The sequence below is a fragment of the Natrix helvetica genome, assembly GCF_964273705.1.
Source record: "Natrix helvetica genome assembly, chromosome: 2".
NCBI lineage: Eukaryota > Metazoa > Chordata > Lepidosauria > Squamata > Natricidae > Natrix > Natrix helvetica.
Genome location: NC_138552.1, coordinates 242008526 through 242026136, shown reverse-complemented (window position 1 = coordinate 242026136; position 17611 = coordinate 242008526). Strand labels below are relative to the sequence as shown.

At 41.3% G+C, this 17611-nt stretch overlaps 1 protein-coding gene across 1 annotated transcript in view; it reads left to right on the top strand.

Moving 5' to 3' along the window:
- TGFB2 (transforming growth factor beta 2) overlaps positions 1-17611 on the top strand; it is a 111485-nt gene that overhangs the window by 67661 nt on the left and 26213 nt on the right. The window contains exon 2 of the mRNA XM_081945888.1: positions 17048-17211. Coding sequence (XP_081802014.1) covers positions 17048-17211 — 164 coding nt within the window. The remainder of the gene's footprint in view (positions 1-17047; positions 17212-17611) is intronic.

Sequence of the window (17611 nt, the reverse complement as noted above, 5' to 3'; positions counted from 1 at the left end):
TCAGAATTACCAGAAATTACTAGTGGTTGCACTCTCTATAAACTGCATTCTCCTTTCCTAGGTGCAGATAGGAATGGCAAGCTGTAGTTGTGATATCCCAGATTTAATTCTGAAAAGGGATGTTCATAGAGAGCTATACCAAAGAGTATAGAGAGTAAAAGTCAGTTGCAAGGAATGAGGAGGAGAATGAAAGTCAACATCCAGGTAATATAGAACTCCACAATAACTTTACAAGATGCTGTAGTTCACAGACTTTATACTACAGGAAGGGTATCAAACTTGTGTCATCACGGCAGCATCACATGACGTATTGGGACTTTTTTCCCTTCGCTAAACTGGGCGGGGACATGATGCATCCAGCCTGCAGCTGCGAGTTTGACAGTCCTGTACTAGAGGCTGAAGTTACCCTTGTCTTAGTCAATAGAATTCATTAATCCTGGTCTGTCATATGGTTACTTAGTTATTGATTTGCTTTTCAGTAGCTCACCGCCAGGCACTATGTCATCTGTTGAATAGAACTTCATTCCCAAAATGTTCTCCCTTACAAGAGTATATTGAGATACTTCCAGTATTCAACCCAGTGGAATTAGGATGCATGGCTGCATTTTTAACCTGATATCAGACTAATGGGGAATGATGCTAACTCACGTATTATGTTGAAGACTTGTTCATCTGGTGCAGATGGTTCAGTGGGATCATTTGACCTGTCTTGTTCCTCTCGGGAGTTTTCCGCAGATGAGGCCATGATACCTAATCTCAATCATTCCAGAGGCTTTGTATATTTCCCTTTGATTATTCCCAGCAGAAAGTGTTTGGGTTTGTATTTTATTTGTTCTCCTGTAATTTCTTGCACCCATTTCCAAATTTTTGACCAATATTTTTGAGTTTCTGGGCAGCTCCACCATATCTGATAGAAAGTCCCTTGTATTTTTTTACACTTCCAGCAGGTCATATTCATGTTTGGGTACATTTTAGCCAATCTCGTTGATGGTAAATGCCAATGATAAAACATTTTATACATATTTTCTTGGAGTGCTACTGATCGTGTTAGTTTATAATTTGTGTTCCAAATTCTTTTCCAAACCACTAGATCTATATTGTGTCCAAAGTTTTTGGCCCACGCTATCATGCAACCTTTAACTTTTTCTTCTTCTAATGTTACTTCTAATAAATATTTGCAAATTTTCATTTTGAATTTATTTTCCGGCCAATTAAAATGTTATCTATTTGTTGTAATTCTGTGTATATTCCATATTCTTTTACATCTTTTTTGTATCTTGATTGTAGTTGAAGGTATGGCCACCAGTCTATATTTATATTTTGTTCCTTTAATTCCTGATTTGTTTTCAAATTTCTTTGGATGTCTAAAATTTCACTATATCTAACCATTTTCGATAGATCTAGTGTATTGGGATGTGTCATGGCTTCCATAGTGGAAAGCCATGTCGATATTTTCATGAAGTATTTTTCTCTAATTTTATTCCAGACCTGTATCAGTGTATCTCTAATATAGTGTCTATGAAAGTATTTTTGTATCTTTTTACCCTCTTCCAATAGGAAAAAGTTTGCCATCCCGTTTGCAAACCGTGGCCCTCTAATGTTAGTAGTCTTTTTATTTTTTAAATTTATCCAATTCCTAATCCATGTTAATGCTGCTGCTTTGTAATAAAGCTCCCAGTCAGGGAGCCCATACCACCTCTGCTTCTGTCATCCTGTGGAGCTTTCAACTTTATCCTTTGCCATCCTGTGGAGCTTTCTTCCCTTGCCATATAAATTTTAATATAATCTTGTTCAATTCAATAAAAAAAAAATCTAATTCTCCCTACTACTTTCTCCTTGTTCTCCTTCCGTTGTTCTCTGTTGTTGTTCTTCCTGGCTTCTATATTTCAATTCACCCTTACTGCTCTGTTCCTCTTCCGGGCCTACTAGTTGCTCATATAAATCTTGTGCCTTCTCCAGATTGTCAGCTTTAATCCTTTTCCAGCATCCCTTCAGGTACCAACCACCTAAATAGTATATCTCGTATAATCAGTTGTGACACCAGAAATCAATAGTCTCTCCGTTGCTTCCTCACTCTTTGCAGGATTTGTTTCAGGGGTTGTATCTCTTTCCCTTTGTACACCATCGACTCATCTCTTGTTATTCTATAAATTATATATCTCACTTTTTTTCTTACGAATCTAATGTGTACTTCTCTAGGCAATCTGTGTCTTCTGGCAAAATTAGTGCTTACCCTGTATATATCGTCCAATACACTTAGGATCTCATGCTTGTCTCTTTGTAACATCTCTGCTATTAATTCTGACATTGTCATTTGTAAATCTTCCTCTTTTGCCTCTGTTACATTCTGGAATCGGAGATAAAATGCTGCACGATCCATTTCCAGGTGGATGAGGGAGTCTTCTAAGTTTTTGGTTGATGTTTCAATCTTCTGTTCAACTAAGTCTAGTTTCTTCTCTATTTGTTCTGTTCTTTTTTCTACCGCTTTTATTGACTGTTCACTTTTTTGCAGTGTTTGTTGTATTATTCCCGTTTTATCATCTAATTTCTGTATGTCATTTTTAACTTCATTTTTCATTTCACTCATCTCTATTTTCATTTCATTCATATCCATTTTCAATTCACTGTGGTTTTCAGCTACTACCTCTTGAAGCTTGGTCATAGTTTCTTGGATGGTTAGCAATGCTGCCTGCACATTTTCGATATTCGATCCAGAATCTGGTTTTTCCATTGTAGCCATTACTTCTGTTGACCTTTGGGATGCTGGAGAAGCAGTCAATACCTTTGTCACTGGATTTACAGTTGTCTTTTTCCCGGCTTTCAATGATGTTGCTGTGATACTCGCCATCTCTTTTAAAATTTTATCTTGTTCTTTTAGTATATTAAATATGTTGTCCCAAATTAGCATCCAATATCTTGACTGTTATTTTTATTTCAACTTATCCTTTTTTTCCCTGTCAATATTCTCCCCCCCCTCTTTTAATCACAATCTTAAATTTGCTACTAATAGGCTATACACTGTTATATTAGTTATTACTGATAATATAATATATATGCTTTGCTGTTAAGTTTTTTTTAAATATTTCCTTAACTTAGCTTGTTCTATCTATAATAATCCACAAACAGTAGTATAAAGCAGTATAAGCAACTTAAATAATGTATATGTGTGTGTGTGTGTGTGTGTGTGTCTGTGTGTCTGTGTCTGTGTGTATTTGTGTTACAACCCCTGGTATGCCCAAATATGGGAGGAAGCTCACTACTCCCTCTTTCTGTCCTTCGGCTCATTACAGAAAACCATCCAGGCAGAAAACCATATTTTTATTTTTAATGTTTCCTTTTTATATTTGTGTTGTATTTGTGCTGATAAATAAATAAAGGGAGACTAGTATAGATCTATTTCAAGCTATTTAGCTCTCATCAGCTAGCCATACCCATGCCCAGGTTCAAATCCCTGATGAGAGCTAAATAACTTGAAATAGATCTATACTAGTTTCCCTTTATTTATTTATCAGCACAAATACAACACAAATATAAAAAGGCAACATTAAAAATAAAAATATGGTTTTCTGCCTGGATGGTTTTCTGTAATGAGCCGAAGGACAGAAAGTGGGATAGTGAGCTTCCTCCCATATTTGGGCATACAAATACAACACACACACATGGTTGTTCAATAACAACCAGTAATAATAAGAAGGAAAAAGGAAACAGAAAGAGAGAAGAACAGTGAGAGGAAGCCTCAGTATTCAGTACTCATTTATACCAACAGTGCTATATCTTAAGAATGCAATTATTTCATTATATCCTTAGTGCAATTACTGCAATTAATTCAAATAGATATTTATAACCATAGACATATATACAAGGAAATCCACAAGCTTTCCACTTACTTGTTTATAAATATAAATATAGATTTGAGTACTTGTTTATAGATATTATAAATATTATATATAAATATTATATATAATTGTAACTTATTTCACTAAACTATTAATGCAGTGAATTCGTTCAACACCTTTTCTTTTACTTTTTTTTAAAGTTCTGGGTTGAATTACTTTTCTTTTCAGTCTTTGCAAAATTGTCCATGCTTTTCTGTTCTAAATAATTCTAGATAATTTCAGCATAGCTGTTGCATCAGCCTTCCCCTTCTGTTTCATTGTCCTCTTCTTTTTCCTAACTGCTATCTGTCAGCCCTTCCCCCCATTCTCCAAGTCTTTCTTCTTTCTCGGTTTCTTTTCCACCACTTGAGTCTGTATGTCTTAGAGTCAGTTTGTGCTCTTTCTTGCTGTCTCCCCTGCATTCGCTCACTTACGCCAATTAGTTCTTTGGGGCCGGTCTTTGCCTCTCAAAATCTGCCGCTCTCATTCCTACAGGTGGCCACCTGGTGATAGGGCTCTCACCCAATCTCTAGAGACTCACTGCTTTGCCCGTTCTTCTTTGCGATCTTCCTTTTCTGCCAACACTCACCGCTGTTTCCATTCGCAAGCCAATCCACTAATCCACTCGATGACAGAACAGGTTGATTAAATTCTTCCTTCCCCTTTTAGATAGTTTGTCGAGACTTCAAGTCTGCCATTGAAACAAGGCAGACACTTGCACGCCGGATTAAAAGGGTATCCCCACCTTCTAGCAGGCGGTCGTCCTCCGCCTCATTAGTCCTAGGGTTTCCCTACTCCTCCGTGTCTCTCTCTAAGATCAGCTACCCCTGCAGGGGTCCTCCAAACATGTAGATTGAGATAAGAAGTCAGAGCCCTGATTTCTTCCCCACACTCATCCCGATGTCACCACCCAGAAGTCCGAGTTCACACACCTTAAAGTTGCCCATTTTTTTTAAACAAAGTTTTATTGGTTTTTTTAATTTTTACAAAGGGGAAAGGTAAGGGAAAAGTTACAAATTTTGGCAGCTGCGAAATACGGTAGATGCACCCCCCTCCAAACTCATAGTATACATTTGCATAAAATTCAATATTAAGTAATAACATGTAGTCAGTGTGGTAAATTCAATTGGTAATTTCGATCAGTTTATATCAGATGACTTTTCTTACTCATTTGTGTGATCTGAGCTTTCTTGTTGTCGCCCCATCTCCCCCCGCTGGCAGAGCTCCGGCCCCTCCCGTGTCTTGTATGTCTGTTGAAGAATCATCTGGTTTTTCTAGGAGCAGTTTATTTTTCTCCATAAAGGCCTGCGCCTCTATGGGTGTATTAATCCTAACTCTTGTCTCCTCCCAGAATATTAACATACCTTCAGGCATCAACCATCTAAACCACACCCCCTTCTGGTATAATTTATTCGCCAATTGCGAATATTGTTTTCTTTTTTCCCTCACTTTCTTGGGGATCTATTTCAGGATGGTTATCTCCTTATCTTTATATGTCAAGGCTTGCCCCCTTTGTGCATTCAGGATTTCATCTCTTGTACTTTTCCTAAGAAATTTAATGTGTACCTCCCTGGGGACATTGTGTGTTCTAGCATACGCTGAGTTCACTCTATAGGCCAGGTCTATTTCCCACCCCATCTGTTGTTTTTCCTTCTGAATATACTCAGCCAAAATGGTTGTCATGATGTCCCTTATGTTTTCATCATCTGTCTCCATCACGTTTTGGAATCTAAAATAAAAAGACATTCTCTCAAACTCTATTTTCATTTGTTGGGTGTCAAGTTCTTTGTTTCCCTTCTGCACACCCTCTATCCCCCCCCCCTCATCTCAGCCTCCAAAAGATCCAGTCTCTGTGAGTTCTTATTAATTTTATCCTGGTTCTCTTTAATTTCTTCTTTCATCTCCTTCAGTTGTCTCTTTATTTCCTCTTGTCCCTGTAGAATTTGTTGAAACATTTGATGAAACTCCAAGTCCGTAGATTTAGGTTGCTTGAAGGCTGTTAACGTTGATTGTGTGCTAGGACTGGAGGTTGCAGATGTTGGGGCAGAGGCAGCAAATCCTGACTTTCCAGGAGGTGGTCTTTTAGATGCCATTGTTTATGAAATAAAGAGTCCAGTCAGTATAAAGAAGGATCAGTCAGAAGAGTAGAACAGCCAAGAGAGTCCAGGAGACAGAGAGTCCAGGCAGAGGGGAATTTTCTAATCACCCTGGCAGATGAGCAAAAGTTTTTCACTCCAAGGAGTTCAAAGGCAAACAATCAACAAGAGAGATATCCAGGTAGCACGGAGACAAAGACCGGAAGCCTGAAGTAAAGTTGCCCATATTGAGAGACACTGCCATAGACTTAAACAACTGCCCTTCTATGATACATGTGCATCAGAATATCAAAAGGGATAGGAGTGAGGGAAGGCAGTACTTCGGCATGGATTGGGATTCCAATTGGAGGCCATGTTTTTGTTTTGTTTTGTTTTGTTCTGTTTTGTTTTGTTTCGTTTTTAGAGGAAGCCTGACATATTTTCTCCCTGGGCAGCAAGGGACCATGGGATCATGCCAGAAAGTCATTCAGTGGCCAACTAATAACTGCTTTGTTTGGATTTGCTTTCCATGCAAATCTGTCAGTTACCACATTTCATAACAGGGAGGAGACACTTCTGGACAGAAGCCCGTATGTGGTTCAGGGAGGGAACTGTAAACAGGCCAGGAAGAATGACTTTTCCCTCAGCAGAAGGGACTGACTTGTGCTCATTTGCTTTAATTAATTTATGTTATCAGATGAAACTTAAATAACTTAACACAGACCTGGTAGACAGAGGTTTAGGGAAGGGAGCCAGAGCATTACAAAAACTTGTAATCACAATCAAGTGACTCCTATAAATATTTTCAGTCACACATTTTCACACAGAGCATCAAAGCCCAGCCTGTGGCTGTTGTAAATAAGGTTCTGCAAAGAGGAAGGAAGGAAGGAAGGAAGGAAGGAAGGAAGGAAGGAAGGAAGGAAGGAAGGAAGGAAGTTTATTACCCACCTTAATGGGAATGATTTGATTGCTCTTGGTTCCTGTTAGCACATGCGAATGAGAGAGACTGAGCAAATCAATAAAGGCAGTCCTGAATAGTCTGTCTTTTCTTCCAAAGAAAAGTTGTTTATGTCTCCCTGCAACGGGAAACATATTGAATTAGTTCCACTCATTTAGGACAGCATATCAGAGAAAGTTTGATGCGTCTGGGTCTCTAGAGAAGAAAGGGGGGAAACTGCATTTAAAATTGAAATGAAGCAGATTTTCAACTACAGTTATTCCTGTGAAATGGGCAAATTTCTAAAGGTTTTCCAAACTTCTGTGAACATAACACTTTACAGAGTATTGCAAATGAAAAGGAAGTGACAGATAAATCTACTTCTGGGATATAGAATGAGGATCGGCAAACTTAGTTTGAAAAGAACCCCCCCCTTTGACTCCAAGGGGTCAGCAGGCCAAGGAGTGCAGGAGCCATTATAAGCATGCTACTCCATCAGCAAGCAGGCTGCTGATAGACTATCACTGCCCAGGTGGCCCACAGTCCCTGGTCCTCAATCTTCAATCCTGCCCCTTGCTTCAATAGTTTGGCTGACTCTTGGGCCTTTCTGATCTGAACTATTATAGTTCAGAGAGGATAATTTACATTGGGAAGGAGAACTTTATCCAAAAACTCAGCTAATCATTTCAACTCATTGAAACAAAGCTAAAAAACAGCTTTCTATGATTTAAGTATAATTTCAATGAAGTACCCAGAAATATAATCTGGGATTGGATGTTTACCTGAGAATTCTCTCTTCAGTTGCACAATTTATTTTATAGAAATCTGTTTTTCAGCTTTGTCTCAATGAGTTGAAATGATTAGCTGAGCTTTTGGTTAATCGCTTGTTGATCTTGTGGATGTGGTACTAACCACTTGGCATTTCAGTTTGACCTTGACAAGGTCTAAGAAAATCCAATAGGATTTCTGTTTTCTTTGGATAATGATGACATCCTGGGTGACATCACCAACTGATGGTAATCAATTCAGTAATGACCTATTAAAGAATGCCTGAGTAGGTAAAAGGAAAAACTCAAATTCTCAATGGAATTTGAAAACTCAACCAATATAATCATCCCTACTTTGGCAACTTTAAAGTGTGTGGATTTCAGATGACAAAATCCCCCAGCCAGTATGGAGAATTCTGGAAGTCCGTACTGTCAGGGGAAAAAAAACGTTAATGAGTGAAAAGCACTGGTGTATACCAGTGGTGAAATCTATTGTTTTCCCCACCAATTCTGTGGGCGTGGCCAAGTTCACTTTTTAAAGCATTTTTTTCCTGCTGGTTCACACGAATAGGCAGGAAAAAAAGCAGTGAGGGAGCTTCCGATGATCACGTGGCTAACAGCTGAGCCGCGCGATCCTTGGAAGCTTTTTTTTACTACCAGTTTGCAGAACCAGGGACAATCGTCCCTGCTGGTTTGGCCGAACCGGGAGGATTTCACTCCTGGTGTATACTAATCTAATAATACTAATCCTCAGTTTTTGGAAATTTTTAGAAAATGGTGAAATATACCTTAGAAATCCATTTCTGTAAGTATTATGAGTTCACATTTAATAAAGATAAAAGGGTTGTTTTATCAGATTCCCCACTCAATAGCTCTCCAGACATATGAAATTAAATTGCCATTGTCCCCAGCCAGTATTGCCTAAGAGATCTCTCAGAACAAGCAGAGTTTAATCTTTTTAATAGATTCTTAACAGTAAGGTTCTTTACTTTACAAATATCTTTTTGACACTTTAATGACTAAGCTCATCAATCAAAAGCAGTACAGAAATAACTTGAATAGTACCTGGCTATGGATAAAGTGATTGATTGATTTCAATAAATGTCTTTTCTTTAAATGATTTATATTTTCTGCCCTTAAACAGTAATTGAAAATACATGGGGATGCAATTTTCTGATATTCAATCTAAGATTTTGCATTTCAACCACGGAAATTTGTCAGTCCAATGAAATTTCATGTATCATTATAAACTGACATGCAGTGATAATACTGCTAATTATGTGGTTCATAATAATTTATACTTTTCAGTATTTGTATCAATATATTATTTACGTGGCAGAGGTTTTTTATTTTACTGATTGCAAACCCCAAGTATATGTACTGTTAAATACTCATTGCTGGTAACTTCTGAGTTTATCTTGAAAGTTCAACCTCAAATGTGGGAACTTTGTGATGTTCTGTTAAGGAATACTTTATTGGATAACCCTAAATTTGTTATATAGTAAACAGAGGTATAAAATAAGATGTGCAAATAAATGCTACAAACAGCATCAAAGAATGTGATGTTGAAAAGTGGCATTGCTCTGTTTAAGCCCCAGGATTTCTAATGTATGACTGTGGCTGAAATGCTTCCTTTTCTTGAGTGTTTTCAAAGCTGAAAGAGTTATTCAGGGATGGTTCACCACTTTCCAAGTGGTGAAAGCTGTGGTCAGTGTAAGCTATGAAGATTTTGAAGTCTACATTGTTGCCTCAGTTGGCACTTTCTCACTACACAATAACCACAGCAGGGTTTGCTGAGCTAGGCTGTGCATGAACATGCATTCATGGTTTAGAAATAGTTATTCTGTGGACAGTTAATTGCCAAATGTGTGGCCAGGGTTTTTTATGAGCTTACAACTCATCAGCTGTTGTGGCATATTACCCCAATGCTTTGGTTAGTATTTCAAGGGGCTGCACAAAGAGGAAATAGGGTAGTCAAAAAGTAAAACTCAAGAAGCTTGGGAAATTTTGAAAAATGAGATTACAAAAGCCCAGTCTAGCACAATACCAATGAAGAAGAAAAATAACAGCTCCCAAAAGAAACCAGCATGGCTGCATAAAGAACTCTCTGACAATTTGAAAGACAAAAAAATAAGTATAAAAAGTGGAAAGAGAGGGAGAATATTAACAAATATCCCGAGCCTGCAAAGATGAAGTGAGGAAATCACAATGAAGAAAGTCTTGCCACAAAAGTAAAAAATAATAAAAAAGCTTCTTCCAACATGTTAGATACAAGAAAAAAAGTTAAGGAGATAATTGATGCATTGCTGGGAGAAAGTGGCAAGAAGGTGAAAAGCAACAGAGAGAAAGCAGAACTATTTAACTCATTTTTTGCATCTGTCTTTACACAAAAGGGTAAAACAGTCCAACCTATCAAAAACAGCACCACAAAAATCAGATTAGGAACACAAGTTGAAATATGGAAGAAAATGATAAGTGAGCACCTGTCTACCCTAGATGAGATCAAATTACCAGGACCGGATGGATTAAATACCAGGGTTCTGAAGGAACTGGCAGATGAGATCTCAGAACCACTGAACTATATCCTTCAGAGATCTTGGAGCACCAGGGTACTGCCAGAGGACTGGAAAAGAGCTGATGTGGTTCCCATCTTCAAAAAAAGGGGAAAAAAACAGAACCTACTACTAGATAAAGTAGAAGAATGTGGGTTAGACAGCATCACCACCAGATGGATTCGTAACTGGCCGACCAACCGCACTCAACTTGTAGTCCTCAATGGAACTGCATCTACATGGAGGGAAGTATGCAGTGGAGTACCCCAAGGCTCTGTTTTAGGCCCAGTACTCTTCAACATCTTCATCAATGATTTGGATGAGGGAATAAATGGGGAACTCATCAAATTTGCAGATGACACCAAGCTGGCAGGAATAGCCAACACTCCAGAAGATAGGCTAAAGATACAGAAGGATCTTGACAACTTGAACATTGGGCACTATCTAATAAAATGAAATTCAATGGTTAAAAGAGTAAGGTTCTACCTTTAGGCAAGAAAAACAAAATGCACAGGTACAGTATAGGTACTTTGCTCAATAGTAATAACTGTGAGAGGGATCTTGGAATCCTAGTGGACAACCATTTAAATATGAGCCAGCAGTGTGCAGCAGCTGCCAAAAAAGCCAACACAGTTCTAGGCTACATAAACAGAGGGATAGAATCAAGATCATGTAAAGTGTTAATACCACCTCATAATGCCTTGGTAAGGCGACGCTTGGAATACTGCATTCAGTTTTGGTCGCCACAATGTAGAAAAGATGTGGAGACTCTAGAAAGCGTACAGAGAAGAGCAACAAAGATGATTAGGGGACTGGAGACTAAAACATATGAAGAACGGTTGCAGGAACTGGGAATGTCTAGTTTAATGAAAAGAAGGACTATGAGACACATGATAGCAGTGTTCCAATATATCTCAAGGACTGCCACAAAGAAGAGGGAGTCAAACTATTCTCCAAGGAACCTGAGGGTAGAACAAGAAGCAATGGGTGGAAAGTAATCAAGGAGAGAAGCAACTTAGAACTGAGGAGAAATGTCCTGACAGTTGGAACAATTAATCAGTGGAACAGCTTGCCTCCAGAAGCTGTGAATGCCCCAACACTGGAAGTCTTTAAGAAGATGTTGAATAGCAATTTGTCTGAAACGGTATAGGGTTTCCTGCCTAAGCAGGGGGTTGGACTAGAAGACCTCCAAGGTCCCTTCCAACTCTGCTATTGTATTGTATTAAAACTATCCTTGCAACTCCTGCTCTCCTTACTTGTATGAGAGGCACATGGGATAAATTTTTAAAAGCAAAGCAAAAAAAGGGGAATGATTAGTATTTCTCCAACCCGTAGTGAATACCATATATTTATGGCTAATTACAAAAATAAACTGGATATGATTGTGTACTTCTGTTGCTTCACTCACCCCGACCAAATCGCTTGCTCTCAGTTGCCACACAACTACCCTTGGTGAAGTACAGACAATCATATATATTTTTTTACTTCTTTGTTTGCGGATGCATTTATTGCATTAGATTTAGAGCTACTCAACTTCCAAACAACACTGGATAGCTTACATCACAAAAAATAAGAAACAAAATGAAGAAAAATTCTCTCTGGAAAAACAGATCAATAGTTAGAAAAGAAACTTACAGAGGCTTGACAATTCCCCTAACCGCAGGCTTGGGAACAAAAGCAGGTTCTGAAAAGATTTGTGCAACTATTGTAGGTTAGGAAACAAACAGCTCTCTAGGGGGATACCGTACATAGGTTCTTTATGGTTAGTTCGAATGCAAATGAAATCATTCATACTGAGTTTGGCTGGAAATTCTGATATTTGTAATCCCAGTACATTTCCGGGATGCCTAACTGAGGCAGGTTGAGTTTTTCTGTTTGAAATTGCCATTGCAAACTAATAGCTACTGGTTTGTAGCTCCACTATAGAACTATCTTGGGATGCGGTGACTCAGTGGCAAAGATGCTGAGGTTGTCAATCAGGTAGTTCGGCAGTTCAAATCCCTAGTGCCGCATAATGGAGTGAGCTCCCGTTACTTGTCCCAGCTTCTGCCAACCTAGCAGTTCGAAAGCAGGTAAAAATGCAAGCAGAAAAATAGGATCTACCTTTGATGGGAAGATAACAATGTTTTCCAGTACGCTGCTTGGAGAGTCCAAGCAATGGGTTAAACTCAGCCAATCTGCCCAAGACTGAATTGAAACTTTAGCCACACCTCTGGTGTTGCCTTGACTTGCCAGATTTTCAATTCAGTCAAAGCCCAGTGGACGTGTTTTAGTTTCTCTTCAGTTCTTGGCAGATTGCTTGGACTCTCCAATTCCATTTTTTGCAGTTATCTATTCCTCTGGAAGAGCAGGAGCGAGGAGAGGTACTCTTTCTTGATTTTTTCCCTCCTATCTCACCATTCTCAACTCCCACAGTGTCCTGGGCTTGTTCGAGCATTGTGGAGGTCGCGGCAACTGCTGGTTTTAGCAGGGGCTCGGAGTTCCGATGCCCACACAATCGTGCTGTTTTTTTCCACCTGCATGATCGTTTCCCAGCAGGGGTTTTTGCTGCTGCTGTCTGTGCTTGCTGGTAGAAGCTGGCTGCTAGCATGGAGCCTTAGCAGGCTGTTTATTTGCTTCCAGTGGCCATTTTGGAGTGCCTTTTTTGGCACGGCCGCCATTTTGTTTTCACATTTTTCCCCATGGTTTTTTTGCCTGCCGGTGCCATTCTGTCTGCCTTGCTGTCAGCAGATCGCCGCATCAGACTACTTATCTGGAACCCCGGCTGACTCTTTGTTTGGGGTAGCTTCCCTGTGGCTCGAGTTCTTCCTTGGCCTCAGTGGTCAGACTCATGGTCTTTGGATCTGTGGTGGTGCTGGGAATGAGTGACTCGCACAGTCTTACTCCAACAACCATCACATTTGTCTGGCTGCCACCTTCAGTGTCTTCACCTTGAGAGCGCTAGGACTTGGTTCCAGGGTCACTAGGGTGGTGAGTCAAGATCTCTTAGCCCCTTACAGTCACCCAGATAGCTGGAATGGTGGAAAAGGGCCCTGGGGAAAGTAGCCAGACTAACCCCTCTACCAGCAGGGTGTCCCCCAGGCAGGCTAGCAAGGCAGTCAAGGAGGCTCTAAAGGCCATCAGTCAGGCATGATAGGCAGCTGGGGCCAGGCCTATATAAGGATGCCCTTCGGCGCCAAAAGGCCTTGGAGAAACAATTCCATAGGGCCCAACAGCAGGCCCAAGCCTCTAATCGGTCTCCTTCCAGGGACTCCTCATCAGACTCCACTCTCATGGAACAGGAGATCCTCCACCTCAGGGAGATCAGGGCCATAGAACCAGTTCCACCAGGTCACGAGGGGACAGGGTTTTATTCCATTCTATTCCTTGTCCCAAATAATTCCAGGGAGGGAGTTGGAGGGGCATATTGGATCTAAAAATACTGAACCGCCATATAGAGTATAAAAGATCCAAGATGCAGTCCCTCCAATCCATCCTGGGCTGCATCAGACCAGGGGACCTGTTAATATCAATAGACCTGAAGGAGGCCTACCTACACGTTCCCATCCACAAGGCACACCACAGGTTACTAAGGTTCTTTTACACAGGCCAATACTTCCAATATAGAGCCCTGCCATTCGGCCTGTCATCAGCCCCAAGAACGTTCACGAAGATCCTTGTAGCAGTAGCCGCCTTCCTCAGATCGTGTCCAGTGCATCTCCAATGCTACCTGGATGACATTCTCATCCAGTCAGCGTCCCGCCACCAAGTGGCATTAGATCTGCAATACACGATGGCAGTCCTTCAAGACCATGGGTTCTCTGTCAACCTAGAAAAGAGTCATCTGATACCAACCACCAGGTTACAGCATCTCCGCGCCATCATAGACACAGTTGCATGTCAGGTCTCCCTGTCTCCTGACCGAATGACGACCCTCAGATCTCTCGTACAACAAGTTCATCAGTCACATGATGTCCTGATTGTACAGCTGTCCCAACTGTTGGGCAAAATGATCTCCTGTCTGTCAATAGTACCTTGGGCCAGGCTTCACTCTCATCGCCTGCAGTAGCATCTCCTGCTGCACCAGAGGGCCAAACGGAGCAACTCACCAGCACCGATTCCAGTCCCCCTTCAGGTACATCGATCCTTCGTTTGGTGAATGACTTCTGCCCTAGCGAGGGGCTCCTTCTTCAGGGAGCCAGACCATCTCACGATGGACACCAGACTGTTTGGCTGGGGGCTCACTTCCACAACCAGATAGCTCAAGGCAGGTGGTCCACGACCGAGCTGACACACAGCATCAACTGGCTGGAGCTGAGGGCAGCAAGGTTGGCTCTGCGCCATTTTCAGAGCAGCATCCAGGGTCATCACGTGATAATCCTCACAGACAATGTGGTGACCAAGGCACAGATAAATCGCCAGGGGCGCACCTGATCCAGATCTTTGATGGCGGAAGCCGAATCCCTGGGAAGGTAGACAGAAAATTACCTGGGCTCACTTCAGGCAGAACACATCTCCAGAGTGAACAACATCCAGGCGGATTGGTTAAGCAGGGCCACGATCAACCATTCAGAGTTCCATCAGCTGTCACAGAGGTTCGGCCAACCAGTAGTCAATATGTTCGCCTCCCCGGAGAACTCGCACCTACCCAGGTTCTTCACAAGGTTTTACAACCCTCAGGCGGAGAGTGTCAACTCCTTACATTGCCCCTAGCCACCGGGACTCCTATATGCCTTCCCTCCACTGCTCCTCCTGCCCAGAGTGGTCTGAAAGATCCTGGGGGAGAGAGTAGAAGTTCTCTTCATGGCTCCCTTCTGGCCCAGGAGGACCTGGTTCACCAATCTGGTGAGTCTGTCCGTCAATCCACCTTGGCAAATTCCCCCACAGGAGATCTCTCTCAGCCAGGGTGCTCTACAACACCCAGAGCCCCAGTAGCTACAACTAGCCACATGGCACTTGAGAGGGATCTCCTAAGCAGAGGCAGTCTCTCCATCAAAGCTATACACACCATACAGGCATCCAGAAGACCTGCTACAACTAGAATTTACGACTCCACCTGGAGGTCCTTTGAAAGATGATGCACCGCGCATGAGTTAACGCCTACCACAGCGACAGTTCCCCAGGTGCTAGACTTTTTGCAGGAAGGTCTTGACCAGGGCCTGGCACCAAATACCCTCAGACACCAGGTGGCTGCCTTGTAGACTATTCTAGCGCCTGACAGTCATTCATCACTTGGACAGCACTCCTTCATACGCAGCTTCCTTTGGGGTGCCACAAACCTATGACCACCGGTTGTCCATAGGTTCCCATCATGGGAACTCGAGGTGGTGCTACGGTCTCTTGTCTCTGCGCCCTTCAAACCTTTGCGTTCTGCCAGCTTGAAACATCTGACCTTTAAGACTGCCTTCTTAATTGCCATCACATCTGCATGACAGATCTCAGAGTTGGCCGCTCTGTGGGTTAGGGAGGACTTGTGCATGATTCGCCCTGACAGAGTAATGCTCCATCTGGATCCTTCCTTTATCCCCAAGGTCAACTCCTGGTTTCACCGTGCACAGGAGCTTATTCTCCTGGACTTCTGTCCACATCCCAGACACCCAAGGGAGAAGAGGGGGCACATGCTTGATGTACGCAGCACTCTACACAAGTACATCAAGTGCACGGCTGCTTTTCAGCATTCTGAGTCACTTTTCATCTCTTTTCAACCTGCTTCCCAAGGTCGTAAAATCTCTTCATCCACCATTGGTTGATGGCTGCGGGAATGCATTTTACTCGTGTATGTCTTGCAATCAAGACTGGTGCCATGCCATATCACCACACATTCTACACACAGCGCAGCCACCACCACAGCCTGGGCCTCCCAGGCGCCAATAGAAGAGATTTGCAGGGCTGCTACTTGGACTTCCTTGTCTCCGTTCGTTCAGAACTATAAATTGGACCGATTTGCTTCTGCGGAGGGGACTTTTGGGAGGCGAGTCCTACAGGGGATCCATATCAGCGGAGAGACCCTGGACTCTTCTGCTGCTTGCCCCAGTGACATTTAGCTTGGGTATGTCCCATTGCTTGAACTCTCCAAGCAGCATACTGGAAAATGAGCATTGGCTTACCTGAAGGGTCGTTTTCAGTATGCTGCGAGGAGAGTCCAACCCCACCCTGGGGTCTTTATCTGCTATCACAGTTTATTGGACCTGTTGGTTTTTTTGGACTAGTTTGGACTTCTTATCAACGCGTACAGTTTCACGCCTTCATGAAAATTTGACAAGTCAAGGCAACACCAGAGGCTAAAGTTTCAATTCAGTCCTGGCAGATTGGCTGAGTTTAACCCATTGCTTGGACTCTCCTCGCAGCGTACTGAAAACTACCCTTCAGATAAGCCAATGGTCATTCCATGTACCTTCGGCATTTAGTCATGCTGGCTACATCACCACAGAGATGTCTTCGGACAGCGCTGGCTCTTCGGCTTTGAAACAGAGATTAGCACTGCCCCCTAGAGTCGGGAAGAACTAGCACATATATGCACGGGGAACCTTTACCTTTACCTATGGAACTATTTGGATAATTTCTAAAAATATAATTATCATAAGTAGGTCCCAATTTATAATACTCGGTCACTTTCAAAGAATAGGGTTAAATGCATGCCCTGAAATAAACTTGGGCATGTTTTTTTCTGATCACTATTAATCTGCTGTTTCTGTAACCAAACACATATGTTTGTTTATCCGCTTAAACAGTAATGATATAAAAATTGATTGCTGGAAGTTTTATCATCCTACAGACATTTCCGTCACTGTTTCTGGGATCTGTCTTATGTAGCAGCCTGTAAAAAAAAAAGTAATGTCTTTATAATTTTAATTTCTTGCAGATTTCATCTCAACAAGCAATCAAAACCCATACTTTAGAAGAGTGAGGTTTGACGTCTCAGCGATGGAAAAAAATGCTTCCAACCTAGTGAAAGCAGAATTTAGAGTGTTCCGCTTACAGAATCCGAAAGCTCGTGTATCAGAACAACGGATAGAACTATATCAGGTAAAGCTTTAATTGTTGCTGTCCTTATATGTTTTTTTAATGTGGAACATTTTTCTGTAACACATTTAGACACTATAGAATTAAATAGATAGTAATATTCATTCTCTTTTCTTTGGATACTTTGGGAAATGCAGTTTATGAAAAGAAATCTCACGCACTGTAGCAGAGAAATCTCATTCTTTAAATTTACCATTTATCAGGATTGCAGAAAGAAAGAAAACAATATAAAGTTAACTTAAAAATGTACATTATACTTAAATATATTTAAATGTTTGCTTTTTAAAGGCATGTATGAATTTACGGTAGTTTTATATATTTATTAGCAGCTGATTGAAAACCACTTTAAACTATATATACAAATAAAAGTTTACTGTACTGAATTACTGTAATTGCATCTCTT